The sequence below is a fragment of the Oryctolagus cuniculus genome, chromosome 3, assembly GCF_051225735.1.
Source record: "Oryctolagus cuniculus isolate XC-2025 breed Fujian yellow rabbit chromosome 3, ASM5122573v1, whole genome shotgun sequence".
Taxonomy (NCBI): Eukaryota; Metazoa; Chordata; class Mammalia; order Lagomorpha; family Leporidae; genus Oryctolagus; species Oryctolagus cuniculus.
The window spans coordinates 65,973,768-65,992,080 of NC_142869.1; the positions used below are offsets into that span (position 1 = coordinate 65,973,768).

General features: G+C 38.5%; 1 protein-coding gene across 21 annotated transcripts in view; it reads left to right on the top strand.

The window, feature by feature from the left end:
- The window catches only part of ATF2 (activating transcription factor 2), a 107,549-nt gene that overhangs the window by 51,982 nt on the left and 37,254 nt on the right, over positions 1–18,313 (top strand). For all 21 annotated transcript variants that reach the window (XM_070070663.2, XM_070070661.2, XM_051848480.2 and 18 more), the window contains 5 exons: positions 2,470–2,588; positions 2,721–2,849; positions 7,539–7,717; positions 8,623–8,737; positions 12,534–12,620. In XM_070070663.2, coding sequence (XP_069926764.1) covers positions 2,470–2,588; positions 2,721–2,849; positions 7,539–7,717; positions 8,623–8,737; positions 12,534–12,620 — 629 coding nt within the window. The remainder of the gene's footprint in view (positions 1–2,469; positions 2,589–2,720; positions 2,850–7,538; positions 7,718–8,622; positions 8,738–12,533; positions 12,621–18,313) is intronic.

The window sequence follows — 18,313 nt, forward strand, 5'->3', positions numbered from 1 at the left end:
CTAGCAAATTTCCGGATTAGAATTTTTTTTTTTTCCAAACAAAACATTTGTCTTAGTAAAATACTCGTAAGGGGTCCTGAATTCATTAGGTGCTTTTTTTCGTGTGTGTTGACCCTACATACATACAGTATTATGTAAGCAATTATTTTTCATATTATGTGAAAAGAGAAACCCAATTCATGCATTGATTTATTCATTTCATGCTATATTAGCTAGTTATTTCAGTATATATACACACACACATCTGTGTATATACAAAATATGAATAATTTTACTATATGTATTTTATAAGGATTATGATATAAAACATTTAATATAAATTTTAGACACTTTTCTATCACAGTCACATAAATTTGCATTTCAGATACTCAAATTAACTCTAGATTCTTCTTTCTTGCACACCTTAGGTTATACTATTTGTAAGTCTGGAATTATGTCCGAAAACTTAGTAATATTAGTACTTTTAAACAACTAGTATATACATCAAATTATCATATGCAATGTTTTGCATAGGTAACACAGCAAATATTGGTTGATTTTCCTGTACTTTCAGTATCAAAAGGTTGTAATGAAATGGGGAATAACAAAAAGTAGTCAATCTATCAGAGATAATTTATGTAGGAAAGATATAGGGAATTTCAGTAGGTCTTCAGTTCCATAAATGAAAGGAAGTGTAGAAGAATGAATAATGCATTTCTTTAGTCTTCTGTGCATCAGATAATAAGACCTAGAACAACAAAAAAAAAAAATAAAAACAAGCTGAAAAGTTCACTTTCCTAGGCATGAAGATCTTTGTTTCTGTGAAACTTAATGTCTTAAAGCAATCTCTCTAATATTTTAACTCAAAAAGTGTTTTGAAGTTGGTTTCTAGAAATTATTTTCCTGTTTGTATTTAATGGAATAGAAAAATACAACACGTTCAAACACAGCATTTGACCATTTTTTTACTGACATGTTGAACAGTTTATATTGCTTTGTAACACATGATGTGTGTGGTATATATCTGATGATCAGTAGCCATATGCAATCTGCATGTTACACAGTTGTGTCTATGTTGGCTTTACTTAAGTCTAACAGTCCCAGTAGTCATTAATGAAAGTGATCTATGCTTATGCATTTCAAGACTTTTCTCTCCCTGAGTTGTGAGCTTTCTAAAGAGCTTAGATAGGCAAACCTTTTGGGTATGAGAAGAGTTAAATTTATGTTTGACTTATTAATTCAGTCATGAGGGACTTAAGCTGATACATGTACATGAAGCCTTCAATGTAGCATGATTTTGGAGATAAGAGTAGGGTATAGGTTAAAGATTATACTGATAGGCAGTAATTTGATATGATTAATAGTGACCAAGATAGGCCTGCAGTATGTCTAATGTGTATGACAAATGGGTTATTTTGATGTTGAATATATTTATGTGTAGAAAAAATATTAATACACTTTGTGTATGTTAGGGGGAAAGGTAAAATAGTAATTACCATTGTGAAACACAATAGTTAATAAATATTTGAATTTAATTTCATAAAAGAGCTCTTAATAGATTACTTTTATTTAGCTTAGGTGAAATCCTTAAAATAACTTATAAAATTCATGCCCTAAAGTAGATAAAATACTAACAAAGTTTGAATATGCTACCAATTATAATCAACATAAATAAACAGCATTGGGGACAATACAACTAAATGAGCAAAATTTACTATCTTTCATTCAACCTAGACTTTAACTGACATTTGTTCTGTAGATATATATATATATATATATGTAAACAACATAAGCTGCAAATTTAAGTATAGCTAAAATATTTGAAGTTGTAAAAAAAGTAGTTATTTTATTTGCCTAGAAATTAAGCTAGAACGTTAAGACCAAGCTTATAAAATATGCTAAAGTTGAACAATCAGCTTTAGTAGATAGTAATAAGGAGTTTGTTTTGTTTTCAGGACTTTTCACTTTCTTTTTCTTCTTTGTGGTATTTTAATCTACCTACTAAAGATACTGTTTTAATTTAAGCTTGCTTTCAAAATACATTATGAACAGCTAGTGGAAGTGCCAAGTTAAAATAAATATACATGCTCTTATCCTAGTTTTACCCAAAATGCATGTATTGAGATTATAATAATTTTTAGTAATGTAAGTTTTTTTTAAAAGTTCTTATCACTGTGTTAGATAATGATAATAGTTTATCTCTTGCGTAGAAGATGTTCATGCCACTCAAGGGAGAGTGAAGGGGTGGACAAAGGAGCAAAAGACTTCTTTCATCCTTTATGGTTCCCAAAGTTGGAGGAAATACCTGGAAGTGCAACAGAAACTTAACCAGATTTTGTTTGCTTTAAAGGAAGAGGTCTTTCCAAAGAGAGAATTAACAACTGTGACTGAACCAGTCCTTCTAATTTGTTAACTTATTGCTATATTTTAGAATCTTAATATGGTATACAATATTTAAGTCTGTGTGATTACTTCTTGACTTTATTTCAGATCAGACCCCAACTCCAACAAGATTCTTGAAAAACTGTGAAGAAGTGGGTTTGTTTAATGAGTTGGCAAGTCCATTTGAGAATGAATTCAAGAAAGCTTCAGAAGACGACATTAAAAAAGTACGTTGTTAATCGTAAAATTAAGAGAAGAGTACTTTTGATAGAAAAAATATTGCTAGCTTATACTTCATACTTTCTAATGGCCTACATTTGAACTTGTGACATTTTCTTTATTTATTGTTTACATTTTAGATGCCTCTAGATTTATCCCCTCTTGCAACACCCATCATAAGAAGTAAAATTGAGGAGCCTTCTGTTGTAGAAACAACTCACCAGGATAGTCCTTTACCTCACCCAGAGTCTACTACCAGTGATGAAAAGGTTAGAATGTTATATTTGTGATAGCATATAAGCTAAGGAGGAAAAAGTTGGTACCCCAAGTAAAGTTTAATTTTTAATGTGTAAAAGCCTCTGACTAGCCAAATATTTCAGGGAAAGAAGATTCCTTCTTTATTCAGGGCTGGGGAGCATTTTTTTCTGCCAAGGTCCATTTGGCTATTATAACATCATTTGTGGGCCATATAAAATTATCAACTTAAAAATCAGCCTGCTGTAGATTTATTGAATTTTGAGTACCACCTGTGGTTGCCTTGGCAGGGCCAGACCAAATGATTTCACAGGTCTTGTATGGCCCACAGACTGTATGTTTCCCACCCCATTAATACATAATCAACTTAAACACAGAGAAATTATAGGGGAGAATAAGAGTCATTTTAGATAAAACTTACTTTAAGAGGGAAATGTAAATTTACCATTTAATGTGGTTTTTCTGTATTTTGTTGGTTAGTTACCTTTAGATGAGGGCACTTCAGTAAGTTTATGGAAAAAAGTTTATTTTGGTGAAAAAGAACTTTCAAATCCATGCATAGTTTTTTCATAGCATACATTTTCATGAATTTTTTTCTGGTATCCATGGTATCCCAAGAATTTCAGATCAGCAGCTTAATTAAGAAATCTGTACAACTAGTAACTTGTATGAGCAATGATTATTTAGGCTTTCAAAGGATAAAGAACTAGTTATTCTCAGCAGTGGATCTTGGTTAGCAGCAACCATGATGATGATAGCATCTGGAATACCCTGGTAATAACTTGGACCCCCCTGGCCTATGCTTGTGCTACTACTTGATTACTTGTTTGTTCATAAGCACATAGAATGAACACTTACTTATTTGGGAGCACCATGTGGTGCACAGAGGAAGAGATGATGTGACATAAAAAAGAGAATGGCAATATTCTCTTTTACATTATGTTATTCGAAAACTGTAATTTATTGGACCTTACCTACTATATCAGAAGTTACCAATTAGGAAATATAGTCATATGTCAGAGAACAAAATGGACATGTTTTGAGAAATGCATCAGTTGGTAACTTTGTTAGTGTGTGAATATCACAGAGTATACCTGCAGAAGCCTACACGTATAGGCTATGTGGTGGTTTAGCCTACACATATAAGGTATGTAGTACAGCCTGTTGCTTCTAGGATAAAACCCAGATGTATTATAACTAATAGTATAGGCGGTTGTAACACAATGGCAAGTTTTTGTGTATCTAAACATGGAAATGGTACAGTAAAATATGATATAAAAGATTTTTGAAGTGGTACACCTGTTTAGGACACTTACTGTGAGTGGAGTTTGTGGGACTGGAAGTTGCCCTGGTGAGTCAGTGAGTGGTGAGTGAATGTGAAAGCATAGGACATTGCTGTACACTACTGTGTATACTTATGCTACACTAAACTTACAGTTTAAAATCATTTTTGGGGGCCAGCATTGTGGCATAGCAGGTAAAGCTGCTGCCTACAACGCTGGCATCACAAATGGGCACTAGTTCGAGCAGCACTAGGGCTGCTCCACTTCTGATCCAGCTCCCTGCTAATGCACCTGGTAAAACAACAGAACATACCCTAAGACTTGGGCCCCTGCCACCCACGTGGGAGACCAGATACAGCTCCTGTATCCTGGCTTTGGTCTGGCCCCTCCCTGGCCATTGTGGCCAAATTGGTACATGAACCCTGGGGATGGAAGATCTATCTCTCCCCATCTCTTTTCCTTTCTCTGTAACTCTACCTTTCAAATAAAATGAAATTTTTTTTTTCTTTAGTAAATGAACCTTGGCCTACTGTAGTTTTCTACTTTATGAACTTCTTGATTTTTTTTAACTTTTTTACTCTTTTCTAATAACAGCATGAAATACACAGTATATAATTAAATATTTTTATATCCTTATTCTATAAGCTTTATTTTATTATTGTTGTTGTCATGATTACTTTACTTGCTCAACTTTTTTGTTAGAACACACATACATTAGCCTAGGCCTCCACTATATCAGAATCATTAATATCACTCTCTTCCACCTCCACATCTTATCCCTTTAGGCACAGTAACAGAGTTGTCATCTCCTATGATGATAACAGTGTCTTCTGTCTGAAGTAACTTTTCATCTAGGAACAAATGCTTTGATCTTAGTTTTTTTTTTTTTTTCCAGTTCTTTTCATTTTCCTTTTCTGATTTTGAAATTATATCCTCATAAAAACTTGAGGAATGCAGAAAAATGAGCTGGCAGGTTTTGTGACATATCAGGTTAAGCCAGCACTTGGGACTACATTACATATTGGAGAACCTGTTTTGAGTACCAGCTATTCTGCTTCCAAACCATCTTCCTGCTAAAGCATCTACAAGGCAGCAGATGATGACTTAACTATTTGAGTCCCTGCAACCCACATGGAAAACCCAAATGGAGTTTCAAGCCACTAGCATCTGCCTGGACCAACCTCAGCTGTTGCAGGCATTTTTCATAGTTGTACTTTATCTCATCAGTATCTTAATGTATTTCATTATTTTGTTTATTTTGGATATTAAGTTTTTTTCCACATTATTACAGTTATTAAAAATGTTAAATCTTGGAGATCTTCTTAGAAAACATTCCAGTCCCCTCACACTTAGCAATTTCTCACTGTTCATGGCTGCTTCAGCATCTTTTAGATGTATTCCTACTTCCTACATTCTTTAGTCATTGACTCCCTTTGGGTAGGTCATAGCTATACCAAGTTGTAAAAAAAATCAGTTCTTACCCTTCTTGCCCAACCAGACCCAAAACTTAAATACATCTCTATACTGATAACTCTCAAATTTATACCAATTCCATCTTGATGTTTCTATATTTAATAGACTTCTTAAACTTTATACATCTGTGTCAAAGCCCGTGATTCATCCTCAGTTTTCCCCATCTCAGTAGATTTTCTTTACCAATCTAGTTGCTCAAACCAAGAATTTAGGGATCGTCCTAATTCTTCTTTTTTTTTTTCCACACTGAAAACAACAGCAGATCTTACTGGACCTACTTCCAGAATATATCTTAGATTTTGTTTTCTTCTATTTGTGTTCAGTGTCACCATTTTAAGCATCATCTTTTACTTCCTGCTTCCATCGCCTTTGCCATTTTAAAGATAATTCACATGCTTTAGCATCTGCCCTCTTTGATCTGTATTATCTGCCCACACATTCTCACTTCATGCCACTCTGTTGAGTTTTTTTGTTTGTTTGTTTGTTTTGACAGGCAGAGTGGACAGTGAGAGAGAGAAACAGAGAGAAAGGTCTTCCTTTTTCCGTTGGTTCACCCCCTAATGGCCACTGCGGCTGGCGCACCACGCTGAGCCGAAGGCAGGAGCCAGGTGCTTCTCCCGGTCTCCCATGCGGGTGCAGGGCCCAAGGACCTGGGCCATCCTCCACTGCACTCCCGGGCCACAGCAGAGAGCTGGACTGGAAGAGGTACAACCGGGACAGAATCTGGTGCCCCGACCAGGACTAGAACCCGGGGTGCTGGCGCCGCAGGCGGAGGATTAGCCTAGTGAGCTGTGGCGCTGGCCAGCCACTCTGTTGAGTTTATCAAATACTACTATATTTTTCCTGCCTCAAGACATCATATGTAGTATTTTCTTCAGCTTGGAATATGTTACTCCTTATCCTTTTAGTATTGATTTAAATGCCATTTGTGCAAAGAGATGCTCACCTTCCCTCACTGTTTCATCTAATATCGCCAACTCTACCTAATCCTCAGTAATCTTTCACTGTTTTACTGTATTACATTTATTATTCTGTGATACTTAATACTTGTTATAATCTGATATATTCTTGTTTATTTCTTGTTCATTGTCTCTATCTTCCTGAAGCTTGTCCTTCAGGATATAAGTTCTCAAACTTGTTGAATAAATGAAGTCATTAAAGGACTAATTTATCCTTCTGGTATAGCTTAATAAAATTCTAAAATAAGTGACAGCATAAAGGCCAATTCAAAAAGAACACAGTAGGACCCATTTTTTATAGTAACTGGTTAAGGAGTTCTGTATAAGGCACTTAATCTCTATGTTTCCTAACCTGTTAAGCTGAAGTGAGATGGGAAAGATCATCTTTACAGTCCTGGCTGCATCATAAGTTCCAGCTCCCTTTGATTTGGAAAGTTCACTCCAGTAATTATTTTGTATTCAAGGTATCAGTATTACTTGGCCTTTTGTTATTGAAGTTTTTGATATAGGAAAGATGGCCTAAGATTAGTTAATAGTTTAACATTTCCATTGTTGAATTTGTATTAATCATAGCGAAATTTCTCTGGACCTGTTTTCTTTTTGTACAGTAAAATGAGGAAGTAGACTTAGGTGTTCCCTTATAGATTTTAAAGTTTTCTAATTCTTGAGAGTGGATCGTGTTTTTACTTTTTTACTAAAATTCTCTTGGAATTATAGCCAAATTGTCCAACCTGACTTACTTCTGAATTGACATGAAAATAAGTTTTACTGAAAAAAACGCTGAGGTTTTTAAAAATTAATTGAACATTGCCTGTGAACCTTTACAACTACTTCTAAAATTTCTTTTTAGTTCACTTGAGATACTAATTTGAGAGGTTAAGCATTACCCTATGAATGTGTTTGCAAGTGTGTTATGTTCTGTTCACTAAGGTACATGCATTAATTGCATTTTAAATTCTACGCTTTTTGTTATGTCTTTATTAAATAGGAGGTACCATTGGCACAAACTGCACAGCCCACATCAGCTATTGTTCGTCCAGCATCATTACAGGTTCCCAATGTGCTGCTTACAAGTTCTGATTCAAGTGTAATTATTCAGCAGGCAGTACCTTCACCAACCTCAAGTACTGTAATCACCCAGGCACCATCCTCCAATAGGCCAATTGTGTAAGTGATTAAGCCCAGTCATTGAACTGTGTATGAATTAAGTTTTTCTTGTTACGATTTTTCCTAAGATAGCTGATTTAAGATGATTTTTTATATTTTCATGCTCTTTAAGGCAAAACATATAAAATTATTCTATTACCAGATGACACTTCTTTCAGTTCTTAAATGCAGCTAGTTCTCAGGGCCCACCAGCATTGTGATATAGCAGGTTAAACTGCCACTTAGGATGCCAGCATCCCGTATTACAGTTTGAGTCCCAAATACTCCACTTCCCATCCAGCTTTGTTGCCTAGGAAGGCAACAAAAGATGGCCCAAGTGCTTGGGCCCCTGCCACCCATGTGGGAGTATCTGGATGGCATTCCTGACTCCGGCTTTGGCCTAGCCCAGCCCTGGCTGCTGTGGCCATTTGGAGAGTTAGCCGATGGATAATGGTCTGGGGACTGGCATTGTACCCTCGCAGATAAAGCTGCTGCCTGTAGCACCAGCATCCCATATAGGTGCCAGTTAAAGTTCTGGCTGCTTCACTTCCAGTCTAGCTCCCTGCTAATGGCCTGAGAAAGCAGTGGGAAGATGGCCCAAATCCTTGGACCCCTGCACCCATGTGAGAGACCTGGAGGAAGCTTCTGGCTCCTGGATTTGGTCTTGCCCAGCTATGGCTGTTGTGGCCATCTGGGTGGAGAGTAGGCCAGCAGATGGAAAATCTCTGTCTCTCCCTGACTCTCTGCGTAACTCTTTCAAATAAAATAAATCTTTAAAAAACATATTTAAAGATAATTTTATTTCTGAAGTTTACAGTGCTTAAGAAATTTATTAATATTGTAATAATAGAAGTAAAAATACTATTGTATTTTTAAGTGATGGTTTCTTTGAATCTGTTTAATTTCATTTCTTTTGTTCTTCATAGTCCTGTGCCAGGCCCATTTCCTCTTCTATTGCATCTTCCGAATGGACAAACCATGCCTGTTGCTATTCCTGCATCAATTACAAGTTCTAATGTACATGTTCCAGCTGCAGTCCCAGTAAGTTACAAATTTAGACTATAGTAGATCTGGTCTGTATAAAGTAATCAGAAAATAGAGTTGAAGCTGCTGGACTGACTTATGAAAACTGAATTTAAGAAAGTACATAATAGTGGTAAGTAGTGTTTATTCATTGATATTTATGGTAATAACATCTACCATTCAGTGCAAACATAATTAAATAAACTATTTTCCTCTCCCAACAATCTTGTTTTCCTTACTTTTTACACTATGAACTTTATTCCTTATTTACCCCATTTCTATTTGACTGAATTTGTAAAATTCAAATAGTACTAGAACACTTGTCAGGTAACTTTGGTATTTCAGTTAATTTAGAAATTCTTTATAAAAACACAATCTTTGATCTTTGATGGTCAAGTTCAGTTAACAGATTTACTTTGATGGCCCATGCATTCTTAAGAACATTCTGAACATTTGCGGTACAGACGTTTGCAGTGGTTAAGATGCCAGAATGAATGTATTCAGGCCCCACTCCATTTCTAATAGCTTTCTGTTAATGTTCACTCTGAGAGGCAGCAGATGATGGCTCAAGTACTTGGGTCCCTGTCACCCATGTGGAAGACCCAAATAGAGTACTTAGGCTCCTGGCTTTGGTCTGGCCCAGAGCTGGCTGTTGTGTGCATTTGGTGATGAACCATCAAGATGAAAGATCTGTTTCTGTTTTTCTGTCACTCTGCCTTTAAAATAAATAAAACAAATAAATTTTAGCATTCTAAAGTAATAAGTCTCCCATTTTCTTAATGAGAAGATCCAAAAGAAAAGTTTTGTAAGGGCAAGTCAAATATATATAAAATTTGAAAGACATAGACAATTAAATATCTAGTTATTGTATTTTTTTGTTTTTAGATTTTATTTTTTTATTTGAGAGGTAGAGTTACAGTGAGAAGGAGAGACAGAAAGGTCTTTCTTGTGCCAGTTCACTCCCTAAATGGCATCAATGGCCGGAGCTGCATCGATCCGAAGCCAGGAGCCAGGAGCTTCTTCTGAATCTCCCACATGGGTGCAAGGGCCCAAGGATTTGGACCATCTTCCACTGCTATCCCAGGCCATAGCAGAAAACTGGATTGAAAGAGGAACAGCCGGGACTAGAACCAGCACTCATATGGGATGCCTGTGCTGCAGGCAGAAGATTAACCTACTGTGCCACAGTGCCAACCCCTAGTTATAGTACTTAGTAGATTATAAAATATTTAAAAACACATTGTTTAGGACAGGCATTTGGCTTAGTAGTTAAGGTACCACTTGAGATGCCTACATACAGAATCAGAGTAACTAGGTTCAAGTCCCAGCTCTGCTGCCAATTCCAGCTTCCTGATGATGCACATTCTGGGAGGCAGCAGGTGATGGTTCAACTAGTTGGGTCCCTGCAACCCATATGGGAGCCCAGTGGAGTTCCTGGCTCCTGACTTTAGCCTGGCCCAATCTTGGTTATGGCAGGCATTTGAAGAGTGAACCAGAGGATGACAGATCTCTCTGTCTCCTTCCCTCTCTCTCTGACTTCTGCCTTTCAAATAAATAAATAAATAACATTGGTTAGAATAATAAAAATGAGAAATATGCCTTTTTTCCCAACTTTCACATGTGAATTCATGAAAACAGTTTTATTCAAACTTTTCAAAGGTGTCTTTCAGCATTTCAGATTTTCATCTGAGAACCGCTTTTTGACCCATCTAGCACAGTTTTCCAGAACACAGTTTACTTCTTCATCTAAATTATTTATGACATGACAGCTTTTAATCTTTGTATTATTCTCTTCCTGGAAATCTTACTCTAAGCCTTAGGTATTTATTTATGTATGTATGTATTTATTTTAAATATTTATTTTTAATTATTTGAAAGACAGAGTTACAGAGAGATAGATACAGAGAGAGAGGATTTCCATCCGCTGGTTCACTCCCCAGATGGCTGCAATGGCCAGAATTGTGCCAATCCAAATCCAAAGCCAGGAGCCAAGAGCTTCTTCTGTGTCTCCCATGTGGATGCAGGGGCCCAAGGACTTGGACCATCTTCTCCTGCTTTCCCAGGCCAGCTGGATTAGAAGTGGAGCAGCTGGGACTTGAACCAGCATCCATATGGGATGCCAGCGCTTCAGGCCCGGGCTTTAACCCGCTGTGCCACGGTGCTGGCCCCAGCCTTAGATATTTAGATAATACAAAAGTAACTTTTTTTCTTCTTGATACATATCATTGACCAGTGTATGATAATCACCTGTAGTTTTTTGAGATTATTTTTAAAAATCTACTTTAACACTTTTGGTTAGATTTTTGCCCCCAACAATATTTCTAAGAACAAGTGTTCACTTTTTTTTTTTTTTTTTTTTTTTTTTTTGACAGGCAGAGTGGACAGTGAGAGAGACAGAGAGAAAGGTCTTCCTTTACCGTTGGTTCACCCCCCAATGGCCGCTGCGGCCGGCGCGCTGCACTGTCCGAAGCCAGGAGCCAGGTACTTCTCCTGGTCTCCCATGGGGTGCAGGGCTCAAGCACTTGGGTCATCCTCCACTGCACTCCCTGGCCACAGCAGAGAGCTGGCCTGGAAGAGGGGCAACCGGGACAGAATCCGGCACCCCGACTGGGACTAGAACCCGGCCAGCGCTGCAGGCAGAGGATTAGCCTAGTGAGCCGTGGCGCCGGCCAGTGTTCACTTTTTTAAATTTACTAATTCTTCTAAGTGATCTAAATATCCAAAATTAACATTGATTGGGGTAATTTTAGATAATGTACCCTTTTCACATAGAACTTTGTTGTACAAAATACACTATTTCAAAGATTTTTTTAAAGACTTAAAGGGTGTCTGCTGCTTAATTTTTGAGGGAGAGAATGTTATTACCATGTATTTGAGATTGTTTGGTTATCCTTAAGTGCACCTGTGATGAAAGCAACTTGACCTGATATAATTTACTTATAATAACTGTTCTCTCAGTATAAAAAAGGCAAAAACAAAAGTGGCAAATTATTAGACTTTATCTGTGTTCAGTATATTAATATATCAAAGAACTTTATATATTTTACAAAATTTATTTTTGAAAAAGCAGAATTGTGTAATTTTATATATCATTGACACAACTTTTAACATTCTTTCAAATTGCCAGCGCTGTGGCTCACTAGACTAATCCTCCGCCTTGCGGCACCGGCACACCGGGTTCTAGTCCCGGTTGGGGCACCAGATTCTGTCCCGGTTGCCCCTCTTCCAGGCCAGCTTTCTGCTGTGGCCAGGGAGTGCAGTGGAGGATGGCCCAAGTGCTTGGGCCCTGCACCCCATGGGAGACCAGGAGAAGCACCTGGCTCCTGCCTTCGGATCAGCACGGTGCACCGGCCGCAGCGCACCAGCCGTGGCGGCCATTGGAGGGTGAACCAACGGCAAAGGAAGACCTTTCTCTCCGTCTCTCTCTCTCACTATCCACTCTGCCTGTCAAACAAAACAAAACAAAACAAAACAAACATTCTTTCAAATTCAAAATAGAAGTGTGACAAATCTGAGAAATTTCACATTGATCTTTTTGACTATTATGATATTCTAAAAAGGACTATTGAGAAGCAAAATTATGAGAATGAAAGATCGGTTCAGTACATGTCTCAGAGAAATTAACAGCTTTTGAAGGATAAATCAGGATGTAAAGTCAGTAAAAGTGTGACGTAGATATATAATCAGGCAGAAATAAATTTATAATGTTCTGTTATAAAGTCTTCAGTTATTATAACAACCATTGAACAAATGAAGTACAAATCTTATTTTGAAAATATTCTCCAGCAATTCTCTTTTAATTTCCTTTGCATAGCTTGTTCGACCAGTCACCATGGTGCCTAGTGTTCCAGGAATCCCAGGTCCTTCTTCCCCTCAACCAGTGCAGTCAGAAGCAAAAATGGTAAGCAGGATTTTGTTTGTTCTGTTTTGAATGTTTTTTTTTTCATGAACAGCTGCTTAAAACACAGTTTACATTGCATTTTATAAAGTTATGAACTCTTACTATTCTTATTATGCTGTAGAAGAAAGACAAAAATTGGCAAAGGAAAGCTTCCAGTTAGCATAGTTAGTAAGTACCACTTGTTAATGGTTCTTAAATAAATAGGGTGGATTGGGAGTAAAGTTTGCATTCTTGTGGCTTGTGATTTACCTGGTTCGTTACTGTAGCTTTTTACACAAGCTCTTTCTCCTCCTGGTGGAAGCTAGGAGTATTACAGCTGAAGCTAGATTTCATCTTCTGAAAGTAGTACTGAAATAAGTGATTGTATAGTTTTTTTAAAACTTGGAAATAGGACACAAGTTAGCAGGCGTTGTACATGGTACATAAAATGAAAACTATATATTTCTGTTCTTCTTCAAAAACATTAAGAAGTTAGTGTTGCTTGAAGAAATGAGCTATAGTAGGAATGGAGAGACATTTACTTTTTTTTTAAGATTTATTTTTTTATATGAAAGATGGAATTACAGAGAGGCAGAGACAGCAAGAGAGATCTGTCCGCAGGTTCACTACCCAAATGGCCGCAACAGCCAGAGCTGGTCCAATCTAAAGCCAGGAGCTTCTTTTGGGTCTCCCACACAGGTGCAGGGGCCTAAGGACTTAGGTCATCTTCCACTGCTTTCCCAGGCTATAGCAGAGAGCTGGATCAGAAGTGGAGCAACCAAGTCTCAAACCAGCGCCCACATAGGATGCTGGCACTGCAGGCAGTGGCTTTTACCTGGTATGCCACAGCACTAACCCAGACAAGTACTATATGGGTGCAGGTTCCTGTCCCAGCTACTCCTCTTCTGATCTAGCTCTCTGTTATGGCCTGGGAAAGCATTGGAAGATGGCCCAAGTCCTTGGGTCCCTGTACCTGCGTGGGAGATCCGGAAGAAGCTCCTGGCTACTGGCTTTGGATTGGCCCAGCTCGGGCTATTGGAGCCATTTGGGAGTGGACCAGCAGATGGAAGACCTTTCTCTCTGTCTCCCCCTCTCTCTATCTATAACTCTACCTCCGAGATGAAATAAAATCTTAAAAAAAAAAAAAAAAAAGTAGAACAGCTGGGACTCAAACCAGTGCACATATGGGGTGACAGCACTCTAGGCAGCAGCTTCATGCACTACACCACAGCACTAGCCCCAATTTTTGTTTTTTAAGTTTTATTTATTAATGTGAAAATCAGAGTTGCAGAAAGAGAGTAAGAGATGGAGAGAGAGGTCTCCCATTCGTTGGTTCACTACCCAGATGGCACAACAGCCAGGGCAAAGCCAGGAGCCAGGAATTTCTTCAGGTCTCCCACATTGTTTCAGGGAACTAACCACTTGGGCCATCTTCTGCTCCCTTTCCCAAGTGCTTTAGCAGGGAATTGGATCAGAAGAGGAGCAGCCAGGTCTCAAACTGCACCCGTATGAGATGCCAGCATCGCAGGCAGTGGCTTTACCCACTACAGCACAATGTCAGCCCCCGATTGTTGATTATGGTCAGAGAAGGACATTAAAACCCAAGGGGGTAGAGGTGGGCTTCAGGCATTTGGCCTAGCATTTAGGATGCCCACATCCTATATCTGATTGCCTGAGTTCAACATCCAGCTCCGTTTGGCTCCTTACTACAGTGTCCTTTTAATGCGTACTCTGGGAGGTAATGGTGATAACTCAAATGACTTGGTTCCTACCACTCACATGAGAGACCTGAACAGAATTCCTGGCTCCAGTTCTGTCCCAGCCCAAGCCACAGTAAGTATTTGAAGATGAGAGCTCTTCCTCTCGGTCTTTCTCAAATAAATAAATACAGTTTTAAACATTTACTTATTTATTTTCATCTACTTGAAAGGCAGAGTGATAGAATAAGAATTTTAAGAGGATGGGCAGATACAGAGATTGCAGTGCCCTTGGAACATCTGCATCCCATATTAAGAGTGCCTGCCTTCAAGTCCTGGCTTCACTTCCAATTCTAGCTTCCTGCTATTGCACACCCTAGGAGGCAACAGGTGGTGCCTCAAGTGCTTGAGTCCCTGCCACCCACGTGGGAGACTCAAATTGAGTTCCAGGCTCCTGGCTTCAGCTTGGCCCAGCCCCAGTTGTTGTGGGTAGATGAGAAGTGAGCCAACAAATGGAAGATCTGTGTTTCTTTCTCTGTGATTTTATCTCTCTGCCTTTCATATAAGCATATAGATAGAGGTGACAATACAATAAAAAGAAGAAAAAAAGGCCCAGGGGGGAAACTTTTCATATCATTGCACTTTGGGTCAGAGCTTTAGAAAAAATAAGGTGAATCTTCTTTATCTGAAAGCAGACAAACTTTATTGCATTTTTTATTACTTTCTATTAAAACATACTGATTAATGAAAAACGCAATCTGCCATAAAGTGAGAATGGAATAAGCAGAAATATAAAAAGATCCTCTTTTTACATAGTCAGTGGACTTCTTAAAAATTAATTCAAAAGAAACAAATCCAATTTAGGTAATACTTTGGGCTCCAAGAGTAGACTGTACTTCTATAAACCATTAAACTTAACACTAACCAGAATAATTTTTAGGCTACCAGGAAATTCAGTTAAAAAGAATAAGCATGATAGAATATTTGCATATTTAAAATAGTAAAGCAGTAATTTTCATAAGTTTATATATGAAAAACAATCATTGGTTAAAGACCCACAAATAGCATGGAGAGTCACAGATTGCCCCACTTAAATTTAACAATCCAATTACATTTCTTATTAGAATTTTGCCAGTATAAAATAGCTGTATTAAGTGATTGCCTATTTTAATTCATATAATAAATAAGAATGTCCAGTTCTGATTAAATAAAAACTGAAAGTATGCTACCTTTTTTTAAACTTTTCATCACGAAAATTTTCATATATGAAGTAAACAGGATAATAACTCCCATGTACCCATTATCTGGCTACAATTTTTGGCAGTAAACTGGTATCCTTGTTTTATCTATTCAGTCCACTCCCAAACCCTAATTAAGTTATTTTCATAGAACTTTCCTTGTGAAAATTTATATATATTGAAATTAACCACTTATAACTGTGCAGTTTTTAAAAACAACTGAATTCCTATAACATCTACTGCTATTACCTGTAATATTAACATCTACCCAGAAGTTTTCTCTGTCCTTCTCTCCAACCTGCTCTGATATTTGTCTCCACAGATTATTCTAGGGTTTCATATAAATGGGCTCAGAATGTAGTCTTTTGTGTCCAGCTCTGAGATTTACTCATATTGTTAGGTGTATAATAGTTTGCTGCTTTTAATGAGGAGTGGTATTTCATTGTGTGACTATACCACAGTTTATTTATTCTCCTACTGATGAACACTTGAGTGCTTTCCAGTGTTTAGCTGTTGTGAATAAAGCCAGTGTGTACATTCTTCTGCAACTTTGTACATATGCTTTCATTTTGTTGGATAAATACCTAAAGGGTAAGATTGCGGAATCAAGGGGGTGAACAGACGTTTCTTGGCTACTAAAAAAATCCAACAGGATTGATCTTAAATTTTGAGATTTTCTTGTGAATGTTTCTTAGATTCATCAGGGGAATCAGAAAAGAATCTTCTAAGAAGGCCATTGTTGATTGTTTTTCAACACGTACTACAATTAAGATTGTATCATGAGGTGTTTGGTTTCTGGGTTTTTTTTTATAATTCTGTTAATGGTCACTTGTCCACAAAAATAATATTAAAGTTACAAATTCAAGAACTTAGTTCTTCCCTAATTTCTCAGAGCAATTTACAATAATTATATAATGATTACTTTTAAAGTTTAAATTATAGTTAATCTTAAACTTGCTAAGCTATATTTATAAACAATATAGGGGCCAGCGCTGTGGTGTGGCTGGGTAAAGCCCCAGCCTGGAATGCTGGCATCCCATATGGACGCCAGTTCAAGTCCCGGCTGTTCCTCTTCCGATCCAATTCTCTGCTATGGTCTGGGAAAGCAGTAGAAGATGGCCCAAGTCTTTGGGCCCCTGCACCTGCATGGGAGACCTGGAGGAAGCTCCTGGCTCCTGGCTTCAGATCGGCTCAGCTCTGGCTGTTGCGGTCATTTAGGGAGTGAACCAGCGGAATGGAAGGCCTCTCTCTCACTCTCTGCATCTCCTTCTCTGTGTAACTCTGACTTTCAAATAAATTTTTTAAAAAATTTAATATGTATCAGGCCGGCGCCGCGGCTCACTAGGCTAATCCTCCGCCTAGCGGCGCCGGCACACCGGGTTCTAGTCCCGGTCGGGGCGCCGGATTCTGTCCCGGTTGCCCCTCTTCCAGGCCAGCCCTCTGCTGTGGCCAGGGAGTGCAGTGGAGGATGGCCCAGGTGCTTGGGCCCTGCACCCCATGGGAGACCAGGAAAAGCACCTGGCTCCTGGCTCCTGCCATCGGATCAGCGCGGTGCGCCGGCCGCAGCGCGCCGGCCGCGGCGGTCATTGGAGGGTGAACCAACGGCAAAAGGAAGACCTTTCTCTCTGTCTCTCTCTCTCACTGTCCACTCTGCCTGTCAAAAAAAAAAAAAAAAAAAAAATTTAATATGTATCTTATTTTATTATCTATCACTACAGCAGTTATCTAACAGAGTTTCCCAAGTAAATTAATAATTTTTAAAACTTATATAGTAAGGGCCAGCGCCGCGGCCTACTAGACTAATCTTCCGCCTGCAGCGCCAGCACCCCAGGTTCTAGTCCTGGTTGGGGCGCAGGATTCTGTCCGGTTGCTCCTCTTCCAGTCTAGCTCTCTGCTGTGGCCTGGGAGTGCAGTGGAGGATGGCCCAAGTCCTTGGGCCCTGCACCCGCATGGGAGACCAGGAGAAGCACCTGGCTCCTGCCTTCGGATCAGCGTGGTGCACCGGCTGCAGCACACCAACTGCAGTGGCCATTGAGGAGTGAACCAACGGAAAAGGAAGACCTTTCTCTCTGTCTCTCTCTCTCTCACTATCCACTCTGCCTGTCCAAAAAAAAAAAAAAATATATATATATATATATATATATGTATAGTAAGGCTTGATTTTCTTAAATGTTCATGTATTATTTAGAAGCTTAGTTATCTTAGGGCTTACAACTAAAAATTATAAGACTAAAGCGATCTGTTAATTGAATATTTTAAATTGAAACCCAAGGGCAATCCATTACTTAGTGTGGCAAATTATTTTAGGTACTTTTTTTTTTTAAAGATTTTATTTATTTGAGAGGTAGACTAACAGTGAGAGGGGGAGACAGAGAGAAAAGTCTTCTATCAGCTGATTCAGTACCCAAATGGCCCCAATGGCTGGAGCTGTGCCAGTCAGGAGCCAGGAGCATCCTCCGGGTCTCCTACGTGTGTGCAGGGTCCCAAGGACTTGGGCCATCTTCTACTGCTTTCCCAGGCCATAACAGAGCTGGATCAGAAGAAGAGCAGCTGTGACTTGAACCGGCACCCATATGGGATGCTGATGCTGCAAGTGGAGGCTTAGCCCACTATGCCACAGCACAGGCTCCTTAGATACTTTTAGAACAAAAAAGTACCAAATAGGTCAGTTTATTTGTAAGTTTTAAATGAAAATGTCACTGTCATCAATTTATTAAGTTTCAGGGGCCTCAATAGACTTAACAAATGAACAGTTCCATTATCCCAATTGAAGAAAGCC